General features: G+C 36.4%; 1 protein-coding gene across 1 annotated transcript; it reads left to right on the top strand.

The window, feature by feature from the left end:
- Positions 1-4,667: 4,667 nt before the first annotated feature.
- On the top strand, positions 4,668-9,011 carry LOTGIDRAFT_159275 (hypothetical protein; the record flags this gene model as incomplete). The annotated part of the gene is made up of 1 exon (XM_009053612.1): positions 4,668-9,011. The coding sequence occupies one exon, from the start codon at positions 4,668-4,670 to the stop codon at positions 9,009-9,011; it is 4,344 nt and encodes a 1,447-aa protein (XP_009051860.1).
- Positions 9,012-11,179: the final 2,168 nt, after the last annotated feature.

The raw sequence follows: 11,179 nt of genomic DNA, 5'->3' as shown, positions 1-11,179 counted from the left end.
GGGGGCAATCCATTTTTTTCTGTTGGGAATTGTCCCCCCCCCCCCCCCCCCCCCCTGTAACTACGGGCCTGATCCAATAGAATTTAAATTTTGGGGAAACTGTTTCCAGATAAGCATAGTTTACCACAATAACGAAATCCAACTTTGAAGAACTAAGTAATCGTTATGTTAAAGTTATGAGATAGGGAGGCATACAACAAACACCTCACTGTGCAAAGAATTTGAAAGGATTGCCTCCCCTTAATTACATGTATTTAATTGGCAGGTTTCGGATTTATGAACCCCATGTGCATAGCCACTGACTTAGTCTCAAAACCTTTTTTACAGAATATCTTTGGACTGTATCTAGTATTTTTCAACATTCTTGAACAGGGAACGTACGACAACACACCATCAAAATAATTTTACCCATGTAGGCTACATGGTCTTATTTTGTATGCGCTGGATCGATCCAGTGATATGTTTCCATTTTTCATCAGATATTTAGCATACTACCTATACACAATCTTAATATAACACAATAGAAATTAAAATCACGTTGAAAATATTATTTCTTAATTAACAAAAACGGTTTCAATTATTTACACCTAGCTTCATTAACTGGTTTTACATTTTTTAAGATTCAAGGAAAACTATCGTCTAACTATTTAAAAAGAGAAGGTCTACTTCAACAGAAAATTACAGTGTCAAAATTATTGATTTCCCGTTTTTATAATGTAGATCGTAAAGGATTCTAGTTTCAAACACTATTCTCCTTAAATAAAATAAAACCTTGATTCAAATGACGTCTTTATACTTCGCGAGTTTCATTTGGTTTAGAAGAGGGCCCAGAATAAAACTACTGGAGAGAGTATATATCAGAGGTTATCAACCTAGGGGTGATTTCTCCCAAAGGGATAATTTTTAATTTCTTGGGGAAAATGTTTGGTTGGACATAAGTAATTTAAGTCGTTCTATTCAGTCAGCCTATATTCTCCGACATGAAAAAAATTTCAAGGACAACATAAGATAAAATCACTACTGTATTATATAATGTCATTAAAAAGGGGAAAGGTCCTTTAAACTAATTTCTGCATTTCGCCTATGATTTGCGAAACTAACAAATAGCCTTCTTAAGATGGAGTACAAAATGTCAAAATGGTTTGCAACCAATCTATTTTGCAAAATGCAAAATTTACATATAACAAGGGTTGGTAACAATCTTATATTGCATACTAGGAAATTGCATATCAGCATTTTTAATCATAGGGAATATATCTTGTCTTTTATTAAAGGTCTATTACAAATAATTTTTCGCCCATTTTTTAACATAAGGAGACTTACTTGAGATAAATCACCTGGATAACGAACGATGAGCTAAGCTAAGATAAAGTTCCACTAATTCTTGGAATAAATAAACGGAAATCCCACATCATTGAAGTTGATTTGAACAAAGAGATGAACTAAGACATGAAACAAAGTGCACTCGAATCATGTTTATTGAATTTCAATCAAATTTATTTTCGTTTCGGTTAAATTCTATTGTCTAGTATATGTGTGTAGCCGACTGATAGGTTTTGATAACTTCAAAACACACTATTATCTCGAATTAGTCGAAGTTTAGCTCGTACAAGAAAAATTCTTCTGGATTACTATTTCCTTTTCGCGATTTATTTTTGTACGAAACCAACCCCAAGAGATAATGCAGAGCAGACGTTTAAAGTACTAAGCGCTGATCAACCAGTCTTAAAGATCAATGGCAAACAATAGAAGTGACCGGATAATCTAAGGTAAGGCACGTGACCATGAAGGTGGTGTCTGCTAATTTCGTTATTCTGTTATCAATTAAATTCCCAATTTGCAAGAAAATATGGTTCACGCCATTTAGTAACTTATAAACTGAAGAAAAATGTAACAAATTTCAAAGGAGTGAAATGTATTTTCCACAGGATGATAGAAAAAGAGACCAGCCAGATTGAACTCATATAATGCAATAAAATATGCTTAGCAGATATGAAACATGATGTGAAACACAATAGACATGAAGTGAAACGCAATAGAAACGAGGTGACGCAATATACTCGAAGTGAAATACTGTAGACATGAAATGAAACACAATAGACACGAAGTGAAGCACAATAGACATGAAATGAAACAAAATAGACATGAAGTGAAAAACAATAGACATGAAGTGAAACGCAATCGACATGAAATGAAACACAATAGACATGAAGTGAAACACAATAGACGTGAAACACAATACACATGAAGTGAAACACAATATACATGAAGTGAAACACTATAAACACGAAATCAAGCACAATAGACATGAAATGAAACAAAATAGACATGAAGTGAAACACAATAGACATGACATAGACATGAAGTGAAACAAAACAGACATTAAGTATACATGAAGTGAAGCACAGTAGACAAGAAGTGAAACACAATAGACATGAAGTATGCATGAACTGAAACAAAACAGACTTTAAGTATATATGAAGTGAAGCACAGTAGACATGAAGTAAAACACAATAGACTAAACGGAAGTAATCGTTTAATGTCTGTTAATTAATTAACTGAGTTTGATCCGGATCATTTTTAGTTTATCAGTTTAAGAAATTGAGTTCGTCTGCAATATAATGACAAAAATTCATGATAATACTTTGACATAATAATTTAATAAATTGTGATTACGAAAATAGGGGACTACAAACGTCGTAACTGTCGTCACTTCCTCCAGTTTTATCATTTTGTTTTCACAGGACGTTAGATTTTTTCTTCTATAACCAGTAAAACTATCTTATGATAGTAAATATTTAGGTGACAATATCCCTTTAGAATATCAGCATTACTTTTTCATATTTTACCACCAACACGTCATCGATTCCGTCATCGCTGTCATTCCAATGATTTATTTATCTTCTCAAAGTTTATTATTTTTCAGATAATCTTTACTGTAACGAGAAACGGAAATCAAACAGAAGATTTGCATAAATATCATATAGATCGGGTCTAGATATTGGTTAAGAAAGGCCTAGTCGTCAGCATAATACAGCAGTATGGTTTTCTACATTAATCTTAATAGAGGGAGAATCATTGTTTTATTTGGTAATCCCTTTTAAAAATATTTTCGCTATAATATTCAGTTTTAACTCGTCTTTTAGACTATCATATAGATATATATTTTTTTAATATTCATATTAAATGGACGCATACACTCACTTTAATTTCCTATATGTCTTTTTATGTAAACAATTTCATTCTTTATTTTTGAATAGAAAGAGTATAATGTGGTATATACGTGTACTCAGAGACACTTACAGACCCAGAATGAAAATAATATACCAGAGCAATATTGTACTTTACAATACAATGTGGACAACATAATACCAAATAGGCTACACGGAAAAGGAAAAAGAATAAAAAAAATTGTTTGTTACAAAGCAATGTCAAAAGAAAAGCGATTCAAAATATTGTACATACTTCTAAATAATGCACTGAAAAACATTTGAAGCATAAGAATTAAATAAGTGAAGTTTGTATGAAGTTTACATTGATATAGTGCTTGCTCTAATTTCTCTGTCAAAAGACAAATTATAAACTTGTCAAAACAAAAACTTGACAAAGAAACGGGTGAAATAAAGACGTTGAATTTGTCCGATTTACTGGTCCTAAATTTGACTTTGTATGTGAACAAATGATGACTGGAAAAAAGAAATTATTTTCTTTTTTACGTCAGTCTAATATATCTATTCTTTTTATTTATACTCGAGCGAATTAAAGTATTTAACCAGAGGAAAATATACCTTTGATGCCAGTTCACTTCGGTAGTAGATTATTCGATTCACCTATATCATCATTATCATGTTTAATTTCTAGAAGCAAAATATTTATAGATTTATGAATAGTTTAGAAATTTGTATTAGATAAGTCGAAACGTTAAAGCATATACATTTTTTGAAATGACTCCAGACATTATCGTGGCCAGATTTTAACAACCTACAGAATTTCAGCAATAAAGGAACAAAATTCACTATTTAAATTTGAACATTTTCTGTAAAGTATTAATCAGTACCAAAACTAAAAGGTAAATTAGTGTTGTATAGACCGGGGTATATGGAACCAATAACACACCGTATGACGTTACACTACACCATAGTGGTTCCTGGAACACGGTGCCAATAACTTATTCTACTATGCGTGAAAGTGGCGAAGTCTGCTACAGTTTTTCCTCTGCTTTACAGTTTACCTTTCTACCTTACAGCAATACTGGAATATTTCTTTACCTGTATTTTCTAGCTAGGATACACTCGTTCAGTTTTTAAGTCGTATTTGATATTTTAGCGAGATAACTAACAAGTGGCCAAAATATTTCAAAAGTGTTTTTAGTGTTTTGTTTTAATTTCAATGTGGATTACAAAATGTGTTTGGAATAATAGTAATAGTTACGTGAAATAAATACGAAAAGTTACCTTTTATAAATTAGCTAGCATATCGTGTAGTTTTATATATAAACATAAAGTAATGAAGGATTTCTTCAAAGTGTTAAAAATTCGACATGGAGTTTTTTGACGAAGGATATCAGGATTCTGTGTGTTATTGGAAGAATAAATTGATTTAGCAAAATGGATTATCCGTAGTGACTAAGGATATTTTCAGACAGTAGGTAGGTTCGCGCTTCTAAGATGGAAAACCCTCGATCAACCGAGGGTGGGAGAGCTCCGGTTGCCGCGGAAACGTCGGTGCCGAATGATTCGAAAGTCGTAAAAAGGCGGGAAAGGTCGCGTGGAAGGTTTCGAAGGAAAAGACATTCCAAGACCCAGTCTGTTCCTGATTTGGACTCAAAGCTCAACCAGGAGGGAACAGACCCTTTCCTTGACAGCAAACTGGCCGGAAATGACGACAAATATCATTCCATGCCACGTAAATCAAGATCAAGAAGTGGATCTAAAAGTCGTTTTTCCGGATTGTTTAAACGCAAGAGTAGGTCGACGAGTGGAGTTCGGAGTCGGTCGGAAACGGATGTCCGGAACGATGAACGGAAGAGTGCTAGTGATTTACCAACTGAGGTTCCCAAGCTTCAAGGTATTATGAAAAATAAAAATGACAATTCCTCGCGTAGTGCAGGTGACATTAATAAAGTGACTGCCTATTCGGACGACTTTGTGTCATACGTTCGTTACAGTCCGACAAAACAACCTCGCAGTCGTTTAAAGCGAATGACTGTAAAGGACGCAATCGAAGAAAGACGCTCTATGTTTTCGACGATAGCATCTATAAAGCAACAAGTCGACCAAAATAATACATTATCATCGTCACTTCCGGATGTAAGCAATATAGACTCTATTGACGATAACGCCATCATACAACCAGTCGGAGATGACGTAGACAGTGCCCCCGTTTCTAACCAAAAGAGTTTCACCCTACCAAGATCCAAGAAACAGAAAATTCATAAATCATTAAATATCCCTGAAAATCAATTTGAAGATCGAACTTTATTGATCCATTGTGATATAAACGGTAATGGAGGATATTCACCTTCCGACGGACCTTCTACTCCTAGTAGGGTGGAAATTATCAGTAATGTTGATTCTCAAGATCCGAAAAAAGACAATAATGGCGAATCGGACGATAATTCTGAAATTTTCTTTGAATGTACTGACACTCTCACAGAAAATAAACCCGGGAAATCCAAACCTGAACCAACTATTGTGCCAGAACACTCCGATCAAACCGCTAAAGATCCGTCTTCCGCTTATAAGAGCCCGGATGGCAAAATCCAAAAACACCGTGATGAATCTCGCTCAAGATTTTTAGAACTTAGTCGGAAAATGTCAGTAGTGCCGACTACTAACAATACTCATATAGACAATGTTATAGCCAATACATATCTAGGACGCAAGGAAAGCATAGCAAACAGTCGCGATATTTCACCAATGGCCAGGTCCTCGGAAAGGTTTCGATCCAATTTAGCAATAAACCAAGTAAAGCGTGATATTAGCGACTCCAAAGACTCCATCAATACTCTCTCGAACAAACCGTCATCTAGAGCGTCCACACTTCCAAGGATGCAAGTTGAGCCCTTGGAGGTGATTATGGGTAAAGCCTCAAAACAGTCCTCCAAAGAAGAGCTTCAGCCATTAAACCTCCAAGATCTAATTTCATCTGCTCAGTCCCTGAACTTTTCTCTTATTTATCAACCAATGTTGAATTACAATAATCCAAAGGGGAATTTAGAAGGCATGCCACTTGAAGAAAGGGAGGAAATCCATCCTGCTGAGGTCTTGCAGGAAGCTCAAATTCCAAAACTTGCAAAAGAAGAAGATCCCCTGTCTGACACAGAGACCGATCAACCTTTCAAGTCTAAAAAACAAAAATCAAAGAAAGGCATATTTTTCAAAAGAAAGAATAATGATAAAATTCTGAAAGCTGAAAAGAAAAAAGACAAAGAGTCAAAAAAGATTACCGAAGAAGCGAAACTTGCCGAAAAAGAAGCGAAGAAGGCAGAGAAAGCGGCAAAGCAAGCTGAGAAAGAAGCCAAATTAGCAGAAAAAGAAGTGGCTAAAGCGAAAGCAGAAGCAAATCTCGCTTTGAAAGATGCAAAAGAAGCCGATAAAGAGGCAAAACAGGCTGAAGAAGAAGCCACCCATGCCAAGCTTGAAGCGTATGAGGCAGATTATGAAGCAAAGCTGAATGAAAAGGAAACAAAGAAAGCCAAACAGTCGAGGCAAGCCGAAAAAGAGGCGAAAAAGGCTGAGAAAGGGGCAAAGAAGGCTGCAAAGGAGGCGAAACAAGCTGCAAAAGAGTCTCAAAAGGCAACAAAAGAGGCCAAACAAGCAGAGAAAGATGCCAAAGAAGCCAAAAAGGAGGCGAAACTTGCTGAAAAGGAAGCAAGAAAAGCTGCGAAAGAGGCTGAGAGAAAGGAGAAAAATAAGCTCAAAAGGGAAAAAAGTTCCAAGACTAAGAAAAACAAAGCCAAGTCGAGACAAGAAGACCCTGTTGTGGAAAAAACACCAGAAAAGGTCGAAAACGAACCAGACCTTCCAAAAGACGACAGTAAAGCTCTAAAAGGTGAGCAGATGGATACCCAAAATAATTGTTCTGCTCCAAAAACAATACCACAAGATTTGGAGCCATTCGTAAAAATTGAACAAGACCTCCTTCCTGATGCGACTGGGCAGATTGAAGAGGATGCACCAACCTTAATTCCAATTGATCCAAAAGATATCATATCAACCACCGAAGACCTGAATGCCGCTGTAACGCTCAAACCACCTGGGGTATCCATATTAAAGGTACCGGACACTAATCCAGACTCCAAAGAAAATGACCCTTATCTCCAAATACCTAAACGAACAGAACGGTCGTTGAGTGACGGTGAGGTTAAGAGACAGCGAGAATCCCCTAGATTATTCAAGAGAAGCAGCTCCGCGAACAGTGGTCTACCTCCGCCAGTAGCAGAATCAAAAATAGAATACAAAAACGTTCCTCAAATGGGTACCAGTGTCCAGCAGCGCTACAGACGTACATTCAGCAGCAAGAGTAACGAGAGACTTAAACTTCCAGAAGGAGTTGCCTTGCTTGATCCCAATTCCAGCAGTATTGAATCATCATCTTCCATTGAAAACAATATGACCAAATCGAGCTCTCCAGATGAAGGCATTGATATGAAGACGCATGACGATGAGGACATTAGCATGGATAGCGGCGTCCTAAGCAGGGAAACCTCCAAAAAGACTAAGAATAATTTGAATCGACCACGCATACACTCACAACGTTCCTTTCGTAGCAAGAAAGAAAAAGAGAGGGAGGGAAGCTCGGAACCAGTCAGTCGTTTGGCTGAGATCAGCACTCAGACCAGCGAGGAGGACCTAAAACTAGCCTACAAACTATATATCAAAGCTAGAAAGAGACAAAAGAAGGAGAGAGAGTTGGCGAAAAGACGGGAATCGTTTGCAGTGGCGGTTGAGAAACAAAAGGAGGAGGAACGTCTCCAAAGACAAGCTGCAGAAGTTCCAGAAACGTTAGAGGTAAAAACCTCTTTGCCCCTGCCGGAGATTCGTGTTGCTGACGAAGAGGACGCGAATGAACCTGGAGTGGCTGTCCAAGACACAACCCTCCTTTCAGATGTACCAGAAGAGGCACCTGATCCAGACGACCAACCTGGTGCTGAGGAACCTATGGAAGATGAACCAACAGAAACGACTGGCAAAGAAAAGAGAAAGAAGAAAAAGAAGGAGAAGAAGAGGGATAAAAAGAAAGAAAAGAAAAAATGGTCAATCTTTTCTCGTGGATTCTCCAAAAAGGAAGTCAAAACCGAGGACTCAGAGCCAGAATTAGACGACCTTGATAAATCTATAGATCCCAGTATTCCTCTTATTGATGATGAAACTTTCATTTTTATCGAAAACGAAATCAATCTAAGCAAACTCGCTGAAATCAAAGAAACTGACATTTTAGACGACGATATTGTCGAACCAGATGAGAAAATCGATCTTCCAAAAAAGCATCTTCGATTTGATACCATAAACTTACAGCCCATTCAGGGCGAAGAACCTTTACCCCCTATCTCAAAATTCGGACGACTTTCTCGCCGACGGGACAGCACCATTCGCGAAAAGCGTAAAAAGTGTTTGAACGCTTTTAAAAAGTTTGTAGCTTTCTTGTTTTCTCATATAGGATTGTGCTCTTTAGTTGTTGCGTATACTATTATGGGTGGATTTGTGTTTAAGGCAATCGAAGGACCTTACGAATCCTCTGTGAAAAGTGGCATTCGAGAGGAACGGTCCAAACTTGTGGGAAAACTCATGCAACATGCGTTTGAATTGACTATGAGTAAAATGGGACGAATGAATTTTACTAATGCTGTGGATGTAGAACTGCAAAAATTTCAAATCAAAATTCATACAGAGACTAAAGATAATGGATGGGACGGAAATGACGACAGGGATACGCCGGATGCACAATGGTCTTTTGCTAGTGCTTTGTTATACGCCATTACAGTAATGACAACAATTGGTAAGTACTGAATCCTTTATAGATATTTACATGTTTTCATTTCCGATTTATGTATGTTTGACCATTTGAATGTCATTAGCCATTTGGTCTGAATTTTAATCTTTCTCGTTTCCTGTTTATCTTCGAAGATTAGGATTTAAGATTTTGAATCAGAACTCAATGTTTAGGAACCAGTAGTAAAATTGACCATTTACAAGGTTAACGCCAGAGTTTGGGATTTCTATTGAAGTTCCTTATAGTTTAATGATACAATAATAGAATATTGTAGAGCAATATAGAAATATTAAAAACCATACATATTAAGGTGGTTGGGTGTGGGTGTGCGTCCACGGAGACCTCGATAATTCAGTGAAACTATTTAAAATAATAGTAAATATGGAAAGATATAGATAAAGCAAGGGAGAACAAAGGCATGAGAAGATTTTTGAATGTAGGGCAGTAACTTCCTTCTTCAATCAAAGTGTTGTAGAGCACCAGTAGATAAAATTTATTGCCTCACATTTGTATTTCGAAGGTTTCGTGATAAGATTGTTTTATTTTTATATATTTCATTGGCATTCCTAAAGTTCTGCTTCTGCGACAATAGATCGGGCAGGAATTCAAATCTGCCCCAGACCTGATTATTCAGTAGAACTATTTATAATCAAGATGGTAAGATAGAGTTGTCGGATGGTAGATGAATTGTTCACGTGTTTTATCACTTTAACTAGGCAGTTGAAATTAGTTTAAAACTTATCTTTGTCAGTTTTCTCTTCAATATACTTAACACTGCTAAATACATCTGTCTTAGAGTCAACCTTAGACACTTGTTACTAATGTACTGACAAGTGGTCACTTACCCAATTCGTTTCAGATTGACTGCAAGAGCGTCCGAAATGCAGTTAATGAGGTTTGTCAAATACAGGATTAAAACTCATACCGGTATATGGCTTAAGGTTGGAATAGACGAGGTTCGGCGTATAGTGTGGGAACATCGATACAGTAAAAGTCAATAAATTCCCCTACCGTACACTGCATCGAACACCGTGCCTTCTCTATTCGCGAATAGTAGGAAGGCCAATTAGATTAGAATTCGTGATTTTAATAATCACCCAGGATGATTTGTTGAGTTGTTCTCTCAACTAGAACTGGAATATCCACACTGAGCTATCATTGATTGAAAATCTGACCACCCAATCAACTATTGGTTTTTATATACTGAGTTAAAATTCAACTCGAATGAGACTGATTTGTGATAATTGGTCTAATCAAGGGGCACAATCTGAACCTTATAGTCATGGTTTGTTCGGAATTACTCGTATCTAACTCAACAAAAATCATCAATTTCGCCCAAAACACGTTAGATTTGGAAATCAAAATTTTGAGGGATATTTTTATCATGTGATAATTATTATGTATGCTACCAAAAATTTCAAATTAAAAAAAATTGCAATTTATGAGCTAATATGGTATAATCGGCTTCCTATCTTTTTGAAAGTCTCAATCAACAAGAGTTCAGCTTACTGCAGGTTCTAAATAGTTGTAATCTTTAACATCCAGACTGAAATCTTCAAATAATTCATCACCTTCTCTTCTCAACGAGTTCGTTGTCGTTAGTAATTTTTCTAAGCTTAAAGAGGGCGAAAATCCATGCCTACCATTATTAGTAAATTCTGCCTGATTATTATATGCCACTATCCTTGGACAGTTTTCTTTGAGGATTCTGATAGCTTTCTGAGCTGATAGTTTTCGTTTTTGGGGGCGTTTTTTAAAAGAAACTTTTATAATACCAAACTACCATCCTGTGATGTTTAAACTTCCAGAATTACCTGATCACGTGATCGCAGAGCTATAGCGGAACTTTCACGGTGGATTGTTTGTTATTTGGAATGTCACGGTGATATTTGACGCCTCCTCAAAACCAATATTTCATAACAGTAATACCTATTTGACTATGATTTATCTCTCGCAGTTTTGGTAAATTTCTATTTGATTGTAAATTACTACGATGAATGGGAAATATGTACCAGGTATATTTTGCCAAAAAATCTGAAAATTCACTTTTCAGAAATTTTGATCGACTTTCAAGCTAAGGCTTAGAGTTAATGGTGAACGTGAACTGCCGTTCTTCCTACAAACCACAATGGTTGGCTGTAATTCTGTACATAAAATGACCTTTGTTCTCTTTGACCAGGAACGA

The sequence above is a fragment of the Lottia gigantea genome, assembly GCF_000327385.1.
Source record: "Lottia gigantea unplaced genomic scaffold LOTGIsca_20, whole genome shotgun sequence".
NCBI classification, from domain to species: domain Eukaryota; kingdom Metazoa; phylum Mollusca; class Gastropoda; family Lottiidae; genus Lottia; species Lottia gigantea.
This window is presented reverse-complemented; position numbering and strand designations above follow the sequence as displayed.